This window comes from Phragmites australis, chromosome 15 (genome assembly GCF_958298935.1).
Source record: "Phragmites australis chromosome 15, lpPhrAust1.1, whole genome shotgun sequence".
Taxonomy (NCBI): Eukaryota; Viridiplantae; Streptophyta; class Magnoliopsida; order Poales; family Poaceae; genus Phragmites; species Phragmites australis.
The window spans coordinates 14969086-14989145 of record NC_084935.1 but is presented as its reverse complement, the minus strand read 5'-3'; the positions used below and the strand labels follow the sequence as shown (position 1 = coordinate 14989145).

Sequence of the window (20060 nt, the reverse complement as noted above, 5' to 3'; positions counted from 1 at the left end):
TCGGGACTATCTGCACATTTTCGCGGATACTCCACACTGCGGAACCTCTGAAAAATTGTCCGAAGGTTCCGGACTTTCCAGAACTTCCCCTATTTGAAGCAAAACTTTGCCAAATTGATTTGCTTTCTTCTCCAACCCAAAGGGAAATACGTTTAGGAGAGTTTAGAGAGTCTAGAACTCACTTAACCATATAGCAACTCAATTCCTAAATCAAATCTCATCTAAATCCTCTCTTTTCTTCTAAACCTCAAGAATGCTTGATTTCTCAAAAAGCGATCCAAAACCCAAATCGACCATCCAAATGCAAGTTCATGCCATGGGAAACCTAGGAGACTCACCAAGGATGCTTTTACCCTGCTTTGCAACCTTCGGGAAGAAGCAAAACGCTCGGGACGAAGAAGAACTCCGGTGCTCCAAGTGTTTCAACCTAGAACACCTAAAATGATCAAAACTGGCTCGAATCCTTCGGGAAAACGAAAATGAATTGGACGGATGAGTAGCTCTCGAGTGTGTGGTCGCGTGGGTACCACATATGTACCTCGGCTTCGCTTGTAGTGGTGGGAACCAAGGGGAAAAGGGAGAGCTAGAGAGAGAAGGGGGAGAGTGAGAGTGGGGGCTCCTCTGTGGTGTGGCCGGTTGGAGAGAGAGAGGAGCACATGGGGAGTGAGGGAGGAGACAGAGAGAGGGTGGGCTGCCCCTTTTGAGTGAGAGTGATAGATATTTTCACTCAAATGGGCCCACATGCAAGGAACCAAATCCAATTTTGCTTCTGATTCTTTTATCTCTCTCAATTTCTTTTCTCCCACCTCATTAATCCAAATCGAGGTGCGGTAGAGCTTCAAAATCTCGTGAAATTTTTATGTCGTGATTTAAATCCTTAGGAAATCCTAATCGCAAATTTGCAATTCAAATTTCAATCTGGTGATTGAAAGCGATCCAGATTCAAATATGAAGCTAATGATGCACGTTCAATATTAAACATGCAAATTTTGAAATTTGGGGAATGACAACTCTCTCATACGAAGTCCATTTTAAGTAATTTGGGACATTCTGGAAAGCTTACGATGAGCCATTTCCAATGGATATGAGCTCGATAAAATATTCCTTATAGTTTAGTCAGAGGAAAAGGAATAAGGTGTTGCGTCACCATTTTGAACCTTGTTGGGATTTGTAATCATGTCGGAGTCAGAGTCCAGGTTGTGCACACCTCTCTCCATGGTTGCACAACCCTAGGTCAACCTCCTCGCACCCCCTTATATATACACAACAGTCGTCGTAGTTTAGGCTTGGGTTTAGCTTAGATTATTCTGTTTAATACAGTTTCGTCGTTTATCGGTTTGTTGAACCCCAAACTCGAGTGCTTCATTGGTAATTAGCAATATTCAGATTGCATCTATCTGTTCTTGCTTGTGTCCTCAATTCGCTTGCAGGAAAAGCCTTTTTAGCGAGGTCAACCACGTCTTGGCACGGTTGGTAACTACACAGTAGTGGTGTAGTGGTTGCGAGGGTTCTTGATCTATTCTAATCGGGGACTTTGGATCATCAACGTCGAAACTCCACTAATCGACTTATCATATTACCTTCGGAAGATCGGGCAAATACGCAACAAGTGGTATCATTGCCTCAGTTCCCGTTAGGTAATTTTAGTTATTCCTTTTGTTTCGTCGAGTTTCTTTACCTAGAGTTCAGAAAATTACCCCACAAAAAAAAAGGATTTAGGTCTTAGTTTTCCGCTGTCCCACTTTGTGCCTTTCGCAATTCAATTTTTGGTTTTCACGTTGTTGAGTTTGAGTCCATCGTCGGTGTCTTGTTGCTGGTCGAGTCATCGTGTTCTAGTTTCTAGCATCGAGTCTTTGCTAATTTAGTCATCGAGTTACTCGGCTTGCCTAGTCTGCTATAGCCGAGTTTGTGTCCCACTTGGGGTCCCGACCAGTCACTCTAACCACCCCTCGGGTCCTGACCACTCGCTCCGACCAGTCACTCCGACCATCCCTCAGGTCCCGACCACTCACTTCGACTACTCACTCGGGGTCCCGACCAATCACTCCGACCACCCACCAGTCACTCCGACCAACCACTCGGGGTCCGACCAGTCACTCCGACCATCCACTCATTGTCCCACCAGTTGCTCCACCCATCTTCTCGAATCCGACCACTTAGTTGGAGTCGTCCACCTTTTCTTTTTATTACCTTTATACCCCTACTCTTCGAAAAAAAGTTTGTGACCCACATACCTCACTGGTCTTAGAAAAAGCAGTAGAAGAGTTTTGAGTTTGTGCCACATTAGCAAATAAAAAAAGCAAGAAGCAAAGAAAAAAAAAGAGAAGGAGCAAAGAGTGCAAAAAAAGAGAGAGAATTAAAAAAAAGAATCAGTTTGCATTGCGAATTTTGTTCCATTGTGCTGGTGTCTGTTATAGTTTTCGGCTTGCTTGAGCTAGTTCTAGGAACGTGTTCGGGACAACAACTATGACGAGTACTATAGACTTTTATTCAGCTTTGCTAATCTGATTTTAATTATTGCTATTTCTTGCTACTAAATATTGCCTATCTAAGCTACAACTTCTCTTGATCAGAATAGTTTCTCCCCTTGTAACCACCTCACTCGCACAGGATAAGATATCACGAACCAGTCATTGGTTGTGCCAACTGTTGTGTATGGTAAGAACACTTGCAAGAGCGTGGTAAGACGCTTGAGAGTGTGTGATTCCACCTCCACCATAAAGAGCTGGCTGACCCCTGAGACTGTTACTCAAGTAAGAAGCTTTCATGATCTTGCGGGTTTCTATTGACGATTTGTACGGGATTTCAGCACCATTGCTACACCATTAAATGAGTTGACAAGGAAAGAAGTAATTTTTAAATGGGGACCTGCACAAGAAAAAGCATTCAAGTTGTTAAAAGAGAAACTTACCCATGCTCCATCTGCCTGTAATTTTGTGGTCAAACCGAGAAACCGACTCGCACGCTTCTCAATACGTGACTCACAGCTGCTTGCTTTAACCCCAAGCAAATATTTTGATATTGACGTGTGTCCTCTGTCTTGCGATCTTGACTGCTGGTAAGTCTCTCACGCTCTCGATCCCTCGGACCGTCTTGTCACTTACACCAGCATCCTCTTCGCTTGACTTTGTCAACTCGCGTCTTCATCCTTTACCTTATGCTTTGCTTGACCTCCATATGTACAGCTAGGATCACCCCTGACTCCACCCGGCCTCCTTAATCGTTCGGCACCAAGCACCTCGCTTGGCACTGATCACCCGCCGTCGACTGTCAAGTTGCATCCAACACTTGCACATCATTAGACAAGTAAACATGCATCTCCAGAACCATATAACATCATCACATGTTAGTCCAAAATAAAATCAAGTTGAAAAAGATCAAACGTAACAAAAATATGAACACTGGATGGAGCCCAGTTTGCATCTCTCTAGAAAAATTAGTCTGGTGACCACTTCCGGTGCTCACATTGTCAACATCGGACCATCCGATGAGCACAACTGCTCCTGGTACACATATTTCAGCCCTTCTAGAAACATTAGTTCTGTGTGCACCCATTGCCAACAGCGGACCATCAGGCGCTCTCTTGAAATTTAGCGTCAAAAATCTTTCTCTACAAGAATTAGTCTGGTACTCACTCTCACCCGCACCGGACCTTCCGGTAAATGAATTTTTCACTGCCTCCGCGCTAAAAAACCTCTCTGGTGAGGTTAAACACTCTTACACCGGACTATCCGGTGAGATCAAACACTCTCGTACCGGACTATCCGGTGAGTGTAAACTTACTGCACCAAGATAACGACATAATCTTCAATTCTTTTCTACTTTAGTTAGACAAGATCAATTATTGCATACATAACTATACATTTGTAATTTGTAATGAGATAGACACTTAACCAAAATCACCCATTATCAATCACCCATCATAAATAATAAACAAAAGCACACCTCAAACTTCTCAGTATAAGAACTGCGGGAATCCATCCCCACCAATGGCAGGGCCCCACGGACCCTTCCATTCAGTACCACCATCCAACTTCTCTTTGCATTTGACACTAGTAGGAAGCTTTTGCTTTTCTTTTCGTCTTGATGAACGTGGTTTTGTATCAGACTCTGTCAACAAAATTATCTCACTGTACATTGTCGCAATGGACGTGAAATGACCATCAGAGCAAATGGCATATCCAGACGACGAGCACTCCATTGGCCTTGGTGAGCAATGCTCGTCTGGAGTTAGTTCCGTTGTAGGAGAACAATTTCCTGATACAGTAATCAATGATCACAAAGTGTACCCAGGGCATTCATTAGTCAACAGGTGCTAAAGATGAGACCTCAAACATCTCACGACAACATAATGTTTGCCACAAGAACGTAGAAAAGAAAGTAATGACATAACTTCTGTGAACAAATCAATGGTGTTAAAGACAAGAACTTGGAGAACCGAGCTATAGCTCGGTTGGTAGAGCATCTAGTTGAGAAACTGCTTCTAGGCTTGGACCCAAGTGCTCGTATGTGGTGTGAGTACCTTCTTAAAGTATTCGGTATTCTCCTCTCTTAAGACAAAATCAAGGTGTCTTCTCCCCATTGTTGAGTTTTTAAAGACAAGAACTTGAGAAGAATTACCAGCCGTTCAGATCTTTTCTTGGAACAGATCAAATATGTCTAGCAAGTAATAGGCATCGCATGCAGCATACTGTACTTGTCCTTCACTCAAAGGGCGGGCATGACCAATCACTACATTGGAGTTCCTAGCGAAAGAAAAAAGAAAGAATAATGACTAGGTAGTCCCTTGAAATATTAATACTAACAACATTACTGTGACCATTGCCTTTTTCATAGCAAGAGTAGTGAATACAAACAAAAGGTTACATATCAAATGAAGTTTTCCTTCGGTAAAGCTCAATGTCATCAGTTACACAATATAGATGTTTAACCAACGTTGGTGAAGAATCCGGAGGATCAAGCTCCAACTTGGGTTCATAAATATGAGTTGAATAGGGGCGAAATTGATAGAGAGAATAAGACTGAGGTAGATGAAGAGACAATAGAGGATGACTTATGGGGCCAATTTATTTTTTATTATATTTTCGCTGCTTCACAGAAGTGTGTTGCTTACATGTCGGTCACGTCATCTCCATGTGTCGAAATCACTGCAAGCTCGGTTTGGGTAGATTGGCTTCTCAGGGGTATTTCGGCTAGTCGTGGAACTTGAGGGGTGTCATGCGTTTGGTGTTGAGTTGGAGCGGGTAGTCAGACTTTTGCGACGGTTGAAATGCCAAAAACGTACTTCTAATAAAAAATTGTTTTCTGGCTATGGTAGATCTAAAAATTATAAAGATGGTGGAGACTTAGGTGCCGAGGTTAGAGATGGAGCAGATCTTAAGCCTTATTTAGATAGTTCATCAACCCGTGCACTTGCATGGCTTAGCTTTTATTGTGATGTATGGATAGTATATATCATTTTCTCTTAGAATTTCATTTATTTCATACATTGCAAATAGAAATACAACTTTTAATCTTGAGCATTGAAATTGGACCTTATCCTACAACAATTTATAGCAATAAACGTGTCAAAACTATATCAGAAAAGCGGTGAGCAAGTCCTTTTTCTCGAGTGTTCAGGCGTTTCACTACACATGATTTTTTAAACAAAGTCTAGATACGGGATTCACTATTAAATAGAAATTAATTTTTCTTCCTATCTTCATCATTTGCTCTCTTCTCCCCTTTTTCAACATATATATTTGTCGATACTTCCTAGTCTACATTCGACTATATCGACTATTTTGTGAGAATTTCTAGAATTTCCCTCTTTCTATAGCGCATCTTATCTGAGGACTAATGAAGCTCAAAAAAATCATCCAATTAGTATTAGTAAGATAAGATTCCTCTGAATTGAGTGGGAAGGGAACAAGAGAGCGGTGCAAACATGCAGATTTATCAGATGATGTAAGCCAAATATATGTATCGACATCTGCACAAACCACTATGGCGCATCATACGCGCGCGCGCAAGCAAGTGCGCAAACACCAAACCATTAATTATGACTGCCGCGCCTGTCCATCCCCTCGTCGTCCCCAACAAACCGACCTCTCAAGGGATAGAAGAGCGAGCGATAGGAGCGAAAAGATGAAATAAAATTTATTGCCATGTGCATTCCACATTTTATTAGGTGGAGATCTACGTTCTTCGATCGCTGCGAGCATGGCAAAGTTCAATCGACTCTGCATTTATTCAGCGTGCTCGATCTGAAATCTGAACCAAACAGCATTGCATTTGCATGCACATGTTCCCACTTGTTGGGCTTCTCGTTCACTCTCACAGTCTGAGATCGTATTTGTTCTAACTCGGCGACCCGATCTCCAGCTACCGTTAGCGAGGGACGGGCGTGAGGACGAAGAGCTTGCACGAGTGCGGCTCCACGACCGCCGTCAGGCTGCCAGTGAACTTGCCCGGAAGCGTCTCGTGCTGCAATCCCACAAAACAGATCAGCGTGAAGGGGAAACAAAGCAAAGCCAAGGCAGTCGCGCGCACATGCATGTAGAGACGATAAGAGAGCCATTCATGCATGCACCTTCCAGACGTCCCTCGCCTCGACGGTCACGCCGCGCCGGAGCCCGACTTCGGCCCATGCCGCGGTGATCGACCGGGAACGCGTGGCCCCCCGGTTGAGCAGCAGCAACGCCTTCCTGTGCCGGCTGAGACGCCCTGCCCATACCTGCAAACACCAAGGGATTCAGAAAAAGAGAAGAGCTTCATTTCTTTCAGGAGAAGACTTGATTCTTTCTCGAGATGAGTGTTCTTGATGATTTGTTAGATATCTGTACCTCAAGACCGTCGTCACACTTTCTGACTTTCTTTCCCTGGATACCAAGTCGATCTGTGCCGCATCGTACAAACGTAAGAATGAGCTTGTAGTGAGTCCAAAGAACCGAACATTTTGTTAGGAAAATTTCGTAAGATGGCGTCCTGTTGTGAGTTCTGACCTTGGTTAATCGCGATGACTTCTGCATTGGAGAGGATCCCCAGCGTCTCCTTGGAAACGCTCGTCACATCGCAGCCGATTATCAGAGGAGCCTGCAAAGAAAAGAAAAAAGATTGAAATACAGATGATGGAGCAGCCGAGCAGGCAGGCAACTTAAATATATAGTTGCAGTCAAAGAATTATACATTGGCAGTAATGCTAGTTACCTTGGCGATCGCCCACAAGCTGAAGTGCACGACGTACTCGCTGTACGCCATCCCTCCGTTGCCGACCTCCAGCATGTCAGGGTCTGTGGGGAGAACAGAGCATGTACAGAGAGTGCAGTAGTCAGCTGATGATAGGGAGAAGTTCATAGATCGAATCCTGATGTTTTTCCATCGATTTTCATTCTGGTGATGCAGATGGGCTAAGCTGACTAACCATTCCAACCGCCGGGCTTCGCGTACTGGGCGTAGGCGTCGTTCTGGTCGATGTTGCTCAGCATGCTGTTCGCTCGCAACAAGAAGCAAGTTCCAATCAGCAGGCTGCAAGCGATGGGAGACTCTGAGTCGCAGCGTTAGTTACCCCGTCCATGTGTCGTTGATGTCGCCGGTGGTTCTCCAGCTGTTGCCGTACGAGCCGCCCCATTTCGCCACTTCCATGTACCCCCTGAAAAAACATTTCATTTCATTTAATTTCTAGCGCACACAAAATCATCAGCCAGATATCTTCAGTCGTCATCTCAACCAAACAAAACTAATCTGATAGGGCTTCTGCATGCTGTTTGATCAGGAGTTTATTTCTTCTTTCCATTTTGGTTAAACCAGTGTAAGTAATAGTACCTTTCAGATTCATTAACCTTTCAGCTTTCTACTAAAGTCGTAACTGAAGCATAGGAAAAGAGAAATAGGGAGAAATGGCATGTACCATTCACAGAGTGAGTAGAAGATTGGGCGGCCCGAGTTCATCAGCGCACGAGACATCCTCGGAAATCTACATTGATCGCAATTTACAGGTCGTCATTGAAATAAGAATGCTTGGGATATAGTTGAGTGATCGAATTTCTTTGGAAATGTTGCATGTGGAAACAAAACTGCACCTCACAGTTTCAGCTGTGCCATCCCTGTAGCAGTTGTCATACTTCAGGTAGTCTACATCCTGTGTTCACGATTCAGAACAAAGTCACAGAAAAAAAAGGCCTAAACTAAAGTTCGTTTGTTTTTTACCAGCGTGTTTGCAATTGAAACACCCTTTACAGAATTTTGCGACATTTTTCTCAAGTGCTGGAGTAATGCGATATGGAACTGAAACAGCAAGGACATTTGTATAAGAACCAAGCAGTCTGAAGCCTGAACATTTGTATCATTACCCATGACCCGAATGTCTTAGCATCTGTTTCCTCGTGGCCCAGAGATCCAGGCATCCTATTGCTGCAAGTTCTTGTCCTGAAAATACCGAAAGCAGCAGTACGGTTGTCTTGTTTTACTTACATGTCATGCTTCATAGTTGCATTGAAAACTAGTGGATTTTCAAAGTGCACGATCACTTTGGAATTCGAAATAATCAACTGAGTTAACCTTGGAACAAGACGTACCCAGCTGAAGAGTAGAGACCTAGCTTAAGCCCCTTGCTGTGAACATAATCTGCGAGGGCCTTCATCCCCGACGGGAACGTCTTCGGGTTAGCGACCATGTAACCCTATCAACAAATCACATAGATACGGTAATTTTAATATTCCAGGTTGCAAATCAAAGCTATCTAATCGTTCACAATCAGTGTACAGCGTGTATATAACGGTGAGCTATATATATAACGAAGTAGTACTCCTACCTCTTTGGTCCTTTGCCCATCTGCCCAGCAATCATCTGCGATCAACAGGGTACAGTTGTGTCATCGGTCAGTAACATTATTTGCCACTCTAATCAACATGTATAAACTCTGGATATACTATTTTGTTAGAGCCTAAGAGCACACCTAAGTTGACATAAGTGTACCCTGCCTTCGCAAGGCCGGTGCTGATCAGCGCATCAGCTGTTTTCCATGTTAACCGCGAATCAGTCAACAATCGCATCAGAAACAACACTGGTAATTCAAATATATAATTCAGTGGAGGAGTTGTGAGTCTAATCTATCATCTCTGACCGGTGCTCCGGACGACCGTCTCGTTGATGTCGCACTGGAAATGATTCCAACTGTTCCACCTGAAAAAAAAATTCAGAAAGAAAACAAGCAAAATTCAGACCAGGTGGCAGGCAAATCCATCCTTCTCAAGGGGAAGCAGCGAGCCTGAGTTCCGAATCCTCACCCCATCTGCGGCGTCAGCCCGAGCCCGTTGGCGACGAGGACGCGCCGGGCGCTGCCACCGGCGGTCACCGCGGCGAGGCAGGCCAGCAGCAGGATAACGATCGCCGGAGACTGCCGCGGCACAGGGCCGCGGTTCTTGGGCGCCATTCTTCCGCGTCGTTGCGCCTGGGCGAACCTTGCGTGCGTGCGAGTGTGTGATCTATCGTCGTGTCCATATATGTGGTAGCTGGACTTGGCGAGCTCGTGCCATGCCAGTATGTGCAGACTGCAAAAGCGTGAGCTGCTCTTGTCTGGCCTGCGACGACGTGGTGGCTACGTACCGCTACGCTTTCGGTTTTGAGTACGTGTTTCTCTTTGTGTGCATGTGGAGTGTTCTTCTCCGTATGTAGACTATGTGTCAGACAGGCTGATGCAAGCATGAAACAAAACAAGCCGTGGGCACTGCAGGCAAGGTAGGCTAAGTCTTTGCGGTGGTGGTGAGACAAGCAGACGACAATGAGATGAGGCATGAGAGTACGCGGGAATCGCTCAAAGCCGTGATGAACGGGCGACAACCTCTCGTGGGCGACAGGTCTTCGGCGCTTGCAGTCATTTGCATCCTCAGTCGCCTAGACAGGGTTGCCTTACTTCCCACAACATCCCATTTGAGTTGCGACCAAAGCTTTTGAGTTTCTTTTGTTACACGACGTTCCATTACAACAATTGATCCTCCCTACTACAAATGTGAACAAAGCTTGCCGTTTCAAGCGGCGGAGCCAAAAACCTACTCAGCATGACGCGTCACGTCTTGGCGTAGAGACAAGCTAAAAGTTCCGTATAGCTATCTTTAGTCAACAAAAGGAGCCCTAACGCGCACAAATGTGATTTGGAACTACAGGGCATATTGCTTCAATATGTTGTATAGAGGGCTTTCTCTACAATCTGACCATGAGTCAGCTAAATGGCACAACGGATCAAATTGATGCCTTAAGAAGCTAAATTACTGTAAGGACTTATGATACTTACTGAAGCAAAATAGAGTGATACAACTGAACGAAGCGTAGTTTTCATCAGCACTAACTGTGGATGATTGAATGAACGAAAGCGGAACTAGAACTTACAGAAGGGATACCAGTAATAATTCAGAAGTATCAAAGTTGGACACCGATCATCCTAGGATCGTTGATGGCTGACCCCATACTGGTGATTCGCACCACTCAAGAGGATCAATCATATAACTGCAATGCTATCTCAAGTCTAGAATCACTCCACAGTTCAAGTTTTACAACTTCTAGCCATAGTCCAATGGACACGTACGACCTTCAAACGTTGTGTAATACACTTCCATTTCCCTCTAGCTTTTTCTCCAGGATAGGATGTTTGCCTTGTCTTCAGCGAGCTTCATATTGAACAACTGTAGAAAACACATTTAGTAAGAAATTGCACATGGGAACGAATATAGTAACAGATGCAAATAAAATTCAGTTTTAGCTGAACACACCAAAAACACATCTCCAGTAGCATCGTGGAATATACAGGCTTCATTACTAAGAGCAACCATCAGATCCAATTTTGCACTCAATTTAGCTACCATTTTCAGAGTCAAGTTATTCCTATGTGTTGCACTGTGTTTCTCATACCATAAAGGACAATACTTTATGAAGATATTTCAAAAACCAGTGTGTTTTTCACTTGTTGATGCCTAGTTAATTCTGCAGAGAAAGGAACAAGACCGAGAGGTGCTACGGTGGGGCACCAAACTGTTCGGACGGGTGGCTGCTGAAGTGTTTAATGCAAGCAAAGGGTGGCGTTCAGTGGAGCAACACATTCAGGCAAGCTAAGGATTGATCTCAGAATTGATGTGCTGTTGTTTCTGAAATGGAGGTTTTAGTCATCAGACAGTGCATGAGGGTGATGAAGAAACACTTTTGATGCTGCTCTTCTGATAGTCTTGGCTTTCTGTTTCTTTTCTGAGCTGTGATGCTAGATGTTTGTATGGATCCAGCTTAGTTTCTCAGTCTGTTTTAGCTACCTACTTGGTTTCAATTTGGTGTTTTTTCTGAAATTTGGTCCTTGTAGCAAACTTTGGTTTTGTTAGTATAAATAGGCACACCCTTCTAAAAAAAATTGATTTTCAAATTTATAGCAATAACAAATTCAATAAGGAAGCCTAAACAGTAAGCATTACAGACTAAAACGCAATAAGCTATAGCCTACAAGAGTACAACCAGTGATAATGTGACATATTTAATCATGGAAGAAAAACAGATGTCATATACAAACATCCATATTTAGGCTTCACCAACGTCCCTAGATGATACCAGCACGCCCCCAACCTTTTACTTCATGCCTCCCCAATCACATATTTGTCTTAAACCCAATGGTCCCTACCATCTACTACCTCCCACCTCCCCAACTACAAATATAACAAGTTGCATACCTGCCGCCAATTACCCTATGCCCTTCTCCCAAAACAGAGGCTTCCTCTTATCACAGCATAATCCCCTTTCTCTACGACTAGGTTCAATTGTAAAGAACAAATGCATGAATTTTTTTATATTGAGTGGCATGTACAATTGGGATACTATGTCATAAATGCCCCATAGATATGTTTGTAAGGAACTACAGCTCTAGACTAATTTTGAGTTTTAAAAGATCAGGGGAGATTTTTATTGGGTGCAATACATGTATCAATGGGCTACTATGTCGTAAATATACCATAGATATGTTTATAAGGGCTTGCAGCTATAGATTATTGTTGAATTGTGAGCGACAAGATTTTTAAACACAATTAACTTAACCATTAGCAACTGATAACAATAATCAAACCAATCACAACTTTTGAATCCACATAATAAAAAGCTTTTTTAAAAAAAGGTCGTGTGCCTTGTGCATCAAGATAAGCAATAGCTATAGCGCATCACATAATTAAAAGGTTGTTTCCCTTTTTCTAACAGAGAACAAATGGACAACAAAAGGAATGGATTGTTGTGAATAACTGAGGATAGAAATATATATTAGCATCATTATAACGAATCGAGATTTACAATGTTCTAGATAAATTGAGAGTCATTAATGATATAAAAAACACCATATAGGAAGTGGGGTGATAAAGATAATTAAGATGTACAAACAATGTTCTAAAAACATCTCTAACTGATCAAGTACTCGGCCAAGTAATCATAATAGGTGGCATAACTTGTTACGAGTATGCAAAACCGGGTCTTAAACAGGTTTACTCGAGTATCTCACAAACCAAGAGACTAAACGGCTCAACTGCCTACAAGGCCAAGTGGCTAGCAGTGGCTTACCAGTAAAATAAATCACATGATATCCATAAGTTTTGTTCAAGTCATAAGCTTTTGGCTTGGCTACAAATTAGATATATAGGTTAAAATCAATCAGGCTACTAAGTGTTTAATCAAAAGACGATAACAGTATGTGTTACTTCTGTGAAAGGGAATAGTGACAAGTCATGGCTATGTCACTTGATGTGTGCTAATGCATATTTTTATGATTTGATGCACAGGGGATTAGTTGTGTGTGTACATGTGATAACAGTGAATAAATAATAATTTATAAGCCACTGGGAATTTCATTGGTTCCTGAAATATCACTACAAAACAGACGTGTTCTTATGTGCCCACTACTTTTCAACACCCTTCCGTGCCATTAGCATCATTTGGTTTGGCCAGTACAAATCCATCATATTGCCCAAACTACCCGTCTCACATGATGCAGCACACACCAAGCCTATGATTTCAAGTGCTGGATGTATCAAAGGTATGCATGTGCCTTATTATCATGCCACAAACATAATGGGGCCTTTGCTTTAACTTACAGCATTCTTTCTTTCACCTCAATCTACCTGATGAGAACACAAGCAATCATACCAGGGAAATGAAAAGAGAAGGGATGGATGCGTGGTCTTACTTCGGCGAGTCCGCTTCTTGTACAGGATGCGATAGCCACATTCACGGCACTGGATCACATCTCCCGGCTTCAAAGTGTTCTCAGCTCCACAATCTGAAGGGAAACATTTACATTTCCCATCAAAAGACGAAAGAGAAATTCGATTTCTTAACATTTCACTAATTATGAGGATACTAGGTGGGGATCAAACTAAACATTCTCCTCGTCATAGAGAAAAAACAAGTCAGAGTCACCAGTATTTCCAATTTGAGACCCTAGTTCAGTTCACCGAAACTTTTGTTGTCCACGAATCTCGTGTGTTGATTGAAACGAGTCTACGATATCAAGGAGCGGCCCGTAGTAGAGAGGTACAAACTCACTGTCTAGCAAAGAACACGAAATCATGAACTGAAACGAAAACCCTGTCGCCTCGATTTAGTGACGAAATCAGAAACCCGAAGCCGCTCTTCCCAAAACGATATCGGTGGCAAGAGAAATCAAGCCGCCTCGTTAGCCCCCATCGCGTTCAGTTCCCCTTGCTCCGACCGATAGCTGCTAGACCGACCGTCGCAAGGCGTCCCAGTAACCACAGTTCCCAAGAATCGTAGCGAGGAATCGAGACAGAAGAGAGGGCCGGGACCACCTCACCTCCGCACAGGTAGCTGACGGGTTCAGGCTGCTGCGGATCCATCAGGGGCGACTAGGGTTTCCGGAAGTGAGGGGGCGGGGGGTGGGGGGAGATGCTTGCGCGGAGATTGGGGAAGGGTTTAGGGCTCGTGCCTTTGCGTCGCCGACGGCGGAAAGGTAGAGGGGAGGGGCGAGAAGAAAAAGTAGCCCTCCCCTGCCGTTCCGGCTGCCGTCATGGTCCTCCTCGCCGACTTGCTCGGTTGAGCCCAGCCCAATAAGAGCCCAGCCCAATTAGAGCCCAGCCCAGCAAGTGATCTTCCGTTCCGCTGGGGAATCCAAACGATAACCGCCACGGGCGAGGAGGGAGTTTTTCTTCGCGTCCAACAATGCCGCGGCCAGATTGACGAACACATGAGGCACAGATCGGCTTCTTGAGTCCAGAAGGGAGATCAAGATGGGATCCGTCGTCGGCACAGCGGCGAACGGCGTCGGCACCTTCCTCGGGAACGCCTTCGCCGCGCCCTTCAGGACTCTCTTGGGCGCGTCCTGCGAGTAAGTTCTGACGATACTGCTCAATCAGTTTCTGAAAACAAAAAAAGAAAGAAATGATCTGGTAACGTGAATCCGAACTATTTTGCGATGCGCTGAACTGTGATGGCTTATTTGCTTGCCCTGTGAGTTTGAATTTGGCATCATTGACAGTTTCCCGTCGCTTCTGTTGTGCATATCAAGGGGCGTTTGCTCGGGGACATGGGACGTGGCCTGCTTCATCGAGCACCTGTGCTTCTCTAGCCTGGCAAGGCTCTTCATGGTTATCGTCCTCACCTACATCAGTTGAGTCGCAACTCACGACACTCCCTCTGCTCCGCAGCAACATATACATATCGATTCCTTGATCTTAAGAACAGCCAAATGCCTGTGTTTTCATAATGTAATTCTCTCTGCTTCGCAGCGCTGTTCTTCGTGTACCTCCTGTGCAAGGTAGGCATCATCAAGTGCGTGGCCAAGAACGCCTGCAAGATGGCGTGGAAAGCCTGCTCCGGCTCCTGCCGCGCGCTCGGTGGGGCGTGCTGCCTCCTCTGGGGCAAGCTGCGCGACACGAAGCGCGTGCGCCGAGGGCGCCGCCGCCAACGGGACATCGAGGAGGGGGAGCGCAGCTCGAGCTGGGCCGACACGGATTCCTCCTCCTCCGACGGTGACCACCGCGGGAGCGTGGCGAGCGCCGGAGGGAGCAGGGCGGGAGGGAAATGGCCATCGGTGCGGGAGAGGAGGAAGGACAGGCTGCGGCAGTCGCTGCGCCTGAGGGGGCTCAGCTTCAAGGAGGAGCGCGCAACGAGAAGAAGCCGTGGCAGCGAGAGGATGCATCGCCATGCAATAGGGCCGAGAAGAGTGGAGGTGTCGTCCCTGCGCGTGCATGGCTCGGCGACGCACCGCCGAGCGCGCGCGCACCGCGCACATGAACGTTCAGCTGGCACAGTAGAGTATGGATGAAGGGTACAATGAATTTTCAGCAATCAGATACAACAAGATCGTTAATTGGGTATGAATATGAGAATGAAAACAACCCATTTAGGATTTCTGAATTCGCACACATCGATATAGTTGATGACTTCGTAATTTCCTGATGATGCATCTAATAGCGTGCGATGAATTTTTTACTGTAGTTGGGTCACTGTAGCTCAGTGGTGGAGCGTCAGTCTTGTAAATTGAATGTCTGTAGTTCGATACCGCATGAGGTCATTTTATTATTGTTATCATTTTTTATTTTTAATATGTCAAATGGTTTTTAGAGAAACAGAGCACGGTATAAATGTTCCAGAATAGCAAAATAAGGATATTTGTTTAATCCCATTTTTTAGTGGTCCTGGGAAGGATATTTCAATCCATGTTTTTGGAATTTTTTTATTTGAGTTTATGTATCTCAACTTTATGGTGTTTCTATTAAATTGAAAATCATAAAAGCAAGTTATCTTAGCTGCATTCTCATTCTATGGGAATTTACTTCTCCTTCTCTGGGAGTTTTTTTTATCATTGCGTTAGATGGTAGAAACACAAAAACTCTAGCTTATACAAAAAAAAAAAAGAAAGCTTAAGATCTCCATTTTTGTGTAATGGTCAAATGGTGAGTTTATAGTTTAATCTTCAACATTCTAACTTTAGTGCGACCATTAAAGCCACGAAAGATTACCAAACCACATATGAATGGTAGGCTTAAAATGAAATACAGCTATAGAATTTTTCATTCATAATCTAATTCAACTTATCAATTTGAATTCGTGAGAAGATTCCATCTCTTTGATATTAAAAGTACATTTGTACCTTCTTCGAAAGAAGGTTGGATTTTTAGTTTCAATTGGATGTGTCCAAACAACAGTAGCGGATCTAGGGGTAGAGCTGGGACTTTGGGCCATATTTTTTGGGCCGGCCCGAGCCCAGCACGGCCTGGTGAAGCTTAAGCCCGACCCGACCCGAGCACTGATGGGCCGGGTCAGCCCGGCCCGATTTATGGGCCGGGCCGGGCCTTGATATGGGGCCCAATGGGCGGTCTGGCCCGATAAAAAATGAGTTCGCGACCTCATATGTGGTGGAATGTGGTGGTACTGGGCCCGTGCCAGCCCGGCCCGATAAGGCCCATCGTGCATTCGGGCCGAGTTTGGGTCTAGCTGAAGGAGGATTGGGCCAGCCCGACTCGACCCGAATAGTTTATCGAGCCATCCAAGCACGGCTCGAAAAGCCCGAAGCCCGAATGGGTCTAGTCGGGCCGGCCCGACCCGGCCCAAGTCCCACCTCTATCTAGGGGTACGACAACTAGAGCAGTTGTCCTAGGCTCAGGTGCATAAGCACATGTAAATTTTATTGAAACATTTAAAAAATAAAATTACAAATGGTTTAGTTTGGAATACACTAATTTGCCCCAAACATAACATATTTCTGGCTTCGTTTCTAGTTAGCGAGTTCTGTAATGATTGATATACTGCTTGCTTAGAACAGGGGCTCACTCTCCTCTTAGTGCAATGGAGAGCGACCGATGCACATGAACAACAAATTGCAAATAAAAGGATAAAAAGCAAAACCTATCATTGCTGGAAAATTTTACTTTTTTAAATCCAAATAGTGATATCCAATTCAAATCCGACGAAAGAAACAAGCTCGCGACGCTGCTGCGGTAGGCAGGCGGCGCGAGGCACTCTCGAGTCCCGCAACCTCTAGGAGCTACAACCACCCCGCAGTCACCATCATGGCGGGGGCAGCGGCAACCTCCCACAGCCTCGGAGCCTTTTCTCGCTGGATCAGCCCCGCCGTGGGGTTCCTACACTGCTGTCTCGCATGCCATGCTCGACACGGTACTCAAGGATGCCGTGTGGCTGCTATGCTCTTCGACACCCCAAGACCGCGTATAACGAGTCCATCTTCTTCCTCATCTTGGACCACGTCGCGTGGCTGCACACCTCAAAGTCCCCGGCGGTGTGCTCTGACTCAGCGACAAACCTCGCTGACTGGCTAGTTTTCCCAGTTGTGCATGACTATGGAGCGATGCTTACTCAGGAGCGAGGTGATAGGCGGGCTTTGGGTAGACTACTTGGGAAGCACGGACCGGATCGTTAATTTATTAGGTTGAGTCAGTTCACGAGGCAGGAGACCACCTCGCCTACAAGGTGACTGCTACTACCGAAGGTGTTTGAGGTCCTATTTTTTTTAATTCTGATTATAGATTGTAATCTAAAAGTAAAAGAAAAAACATATTGTCACAATTTAAAAAGTGATTCTTATAATCTACAATCTACATTGTACTAAAAAAACTCATATCCACTATTTGGTGGAAAGAAGCTTTTATAAATTAGATTGGATTTTCACAATCTAAAGCTAAAACAAAGCTCTGAGTTGTTTGTAGTCTTATTACCTGATCTATTTAGTGACATTCATGGTGCAGCTAGGCGTATGGTGTTTTTTTAGCTTTTATATATATATATATATATATATATATATATAGGAAAACTAGTCTGTACTCCTGGGTGTATGTACTCCCACCTCTCATATACCACTTTTACACGTGTATTATACTTCTTTATCACTTTAAATATACTTCATTAGTAATTATAAGATACTACAATACAAATCCCACGAAAATTTTTATGAAATTCCATGATTTTTATCTTAATTTGCGTATATACTTCTTTTATATATAAAAAAGAGTATATAGCAAAAATGAAAGGCTAACATTGAATTTTTTTTCATACAACTCATATTGGAGTATCTTAGAATTAGTATTAGAGTATACTAAAAATGATAAAAGAGTATAAAGTGTTTGTTTAGGTGGTATATTGTATGTGGGAGTACATACTCCTAGGAGTATAGAATAGGTGTCCTATATATATATATATATATATATATATATATATATATATAATGGTCGACAGTCGTAACGCATCCTGTCGGTTATTTTGATTGGAGAGATCTCCCACAAGCCTCTAGTTGCGTCATAAGCTTTAACAGTCATAGGTGCAGCTGTCCATGCCGCTCTAATGCAGTGAGTTCATTCAGACATGCTGTCGATCAGCATGCTAGGCGACGAGACAGCATATAATCATGCCTGAATAGCAACCCTTCAACAATAGAATTAGAAGCATTATCACTTCTTGAAGCATAGTGTTGCACACTAGGTTCGCAATCAGTTGCAGCCCATATACACTACTACAAAACCTATTTTCCGAGACAACTAGGATTGATTTGTACAGGCGGTTCGTAGGAAAAACTGCTTGAGAAAGTGGCTGTGGTCCCGTGCGGCCGAGGACCGCCTGTGAAAAGTAATTTTCATAGGCGGTTTCTTACGTGGACCGCCAGCGTCCCGCCTATCCCAGGGCCCTGCATCTCTGCCTCAAGCACCGCTGCCCCAGAGCCAACCCACTCCGCCTCAGGCACCTCAACCCCAGAGCCAACCCACTCCACCTCAGGCACCTCAGCCCCCGTGCCAACCCACTCCGCCTCAGGCACCTTCGCCCCCGCTCCTGGTATCTCCGCCGCAGGCAACTTCGCATCGTGCTTCACCATCTACATGTCAGGCACCTCCGCCTCCAGCGTCTCTGACTCCGACGTCTCCGCCTCCTGCACATCCATCACCTGAGCATCAGAGAGTTCATACAATGATTACCCCATATGAGAAGATTGAGCTACCTGATCCGATGAAGAGGTGGCTTCTGTCCTCGTCAAAACCAAAGGCATCATCCGGACAGGAATCTCCAGCGAAGGGCAATCTCACGAAAGAGATCGTCAAAGCATTAAGTACGTCACAGATAGATTTCGTGCCTACACTGGATGTTCCCGAAAAATATGAGTATGGCAAGCCATTTCTGCCATCATTTCAACTCCAGGAAGGTCCGTGGGAGATGCGGAAATTCCACAAATGGTACATGAGGGCATGTCGCGCGGGCCTCTCCATAATCACTGCTTCTGTCCCCGCTAACGTTTATCTAAGCGGAGACAGCTACCTCATGTTGGATTTCAAGGACATGCACGCTGTGTTCCGCCTCGACAAACTTGACGTCAATCTCATAAGCATGTGGTGCCTGTAAGTGCTAACAATCTACCTCTACGTTCATATATGTACCAATATATGTTGTAGAAGCTAATGACTATTGATTTGTTCTGTAGGATGCAATTTAACGATGCAGAAAAGTTAAAGAGGCATGTCGGATTTCTTGATCTGCAACGAATTTCCCAGCCAAACATGATCGTGAACATAAGGACTGATGACCCTAGGATTAAGGGGAAGAGTAAAAAGGATACAGCACGGGTTATAAGAGAAGCAACCAAAACAAAAAGGCTCGAAATGTCAACCTATATAGGAAGGGCTATGCTCGAAATGCAGGACAAGGACTGCATCTTCGCTCCCTACAACTTTAAGTAAGTTTCATACGTTATGAATCTAACATAAGTGTTCAACTTAATTGATCGATCAAGAATCTAACAGAAGTATTCATGTAGCGATCACTACATTTGTATAATGCTGATGCCAAAGTCGAGCAGACTCGTGGTCCTTGACTCTGCCGATTTCCAACAAAAATCCTACCAAGATTTCATTGATATTATACAGAGGTAAAGGAAGTCTCCTATACTTAAAATTCTTATACATTATTTATGAATTGATAATTACTTGTTGGTATTCGAATAGGGCCTACAAGTGGTACGCAATGAAAGGTGGGATACACGATACGGACAGGCCGGATGTGATGACAGTCCGTACACATTTTCCGGTACTAACACAACTTCTAATTCTTAT

The 20060-nt window shown here is 44.4% G+C and overlaps 3 protein-coding genes across 4 annotated transcripts; 1 reads left to right on the top strand and 2 right to left on the bottom strand.

The window, feature by feature from the left end:
• Positions 1 to 6207: 6207 nt before the first annotated feature.
• On the bottom strand, positions 6208 to 9739 carry LOC133892587 (alpha-galactosidase 2-like). Its single transcript, XM_062333447.1, has 15 exons — positions 9267 to 9739; positions 9104 to 9162; positions 8936 to 8992; positions 8792 to 8826; positions 8556 to 8659; positions 8331 to 8406; positions 8061 to 8119; positions 7889 to 7954; positions 7547 to 7630; positions 7403 to 7467; positions 7189 to 7271; positions 6984 to 7074; positions 6825 to 6877; positions 6572 to 6715; positions 6208 to 6465 (listed from the first exon to the last, which is right to left on the bottom strand). The coding sequence occupies exons 1-15, from the start codon at positions 9410 to 9412 to the stop codon at positions 6370 to 6372; spliced, it is 1218 nt and encodes a 405-aa protein (XP_062189431.1). The 5' UTR covers positions 9413 to 9739; the 3' UTR covers positions 6208 to 6369.
• Positions 9740 to 10361: 622 nt separating this feature from the next.
• LOC133892589 (DNA-directed RNA polymerases II, IV and V subunit 12) lies at positions 10362 to 13975 on the bottom strand. Its single transcript, XM_062333450.1, has 3 exons — positions 13805 to 13975; positions 13178 to 13270; positions 10362 to 10658 (listed from the first exon to the last, which is right to left on the bottom strand). The coding sequence occupies exons 1-3, from the start codon at positions 13845 to 13847 to the stop codon at positions 10636 to 10638; spliced, it is 159 nt and encodes a 52-aa protein (XP_062189434.1). The 5' UTR covers positions 13848 to 13975; the 3' UTR covers positions 10362 to 10635.
• A 123-nt stretch (positions 13976 to 14098) lies between these two features.
• Positions 14099 to 15639, top strand: LOC133892588 (uncharacterized). Of its 2 annotated transcripts, none has more exons than XM_062333449.1 (3): positions 14099 to 14335; positions 14516 to 14616; positions 14736 to 15639. In XM_062333449.1, exons 1-3 carry the CDS (start codon positions 14238 to 14240, stop codon positions 15272 to 15274), a joined length of 738 nt encoding a protein of 245 aa, XP_062189433.1. In that variant the 5' UTR covers positions 14099 to 14237; the 3' UTR covers positions 15275 to 15639. The 2 variants fall into 2 exon arrangements, with proteins under 2 accessions (XP_062189433.1, XP_062189432.1); XM_062333448.1 differs by having other exon boundaries at positions 14486 to 14616.
• The last annotated feature ends 4421 nt before the right edge of the window (positions 15640 to 20060 follow it).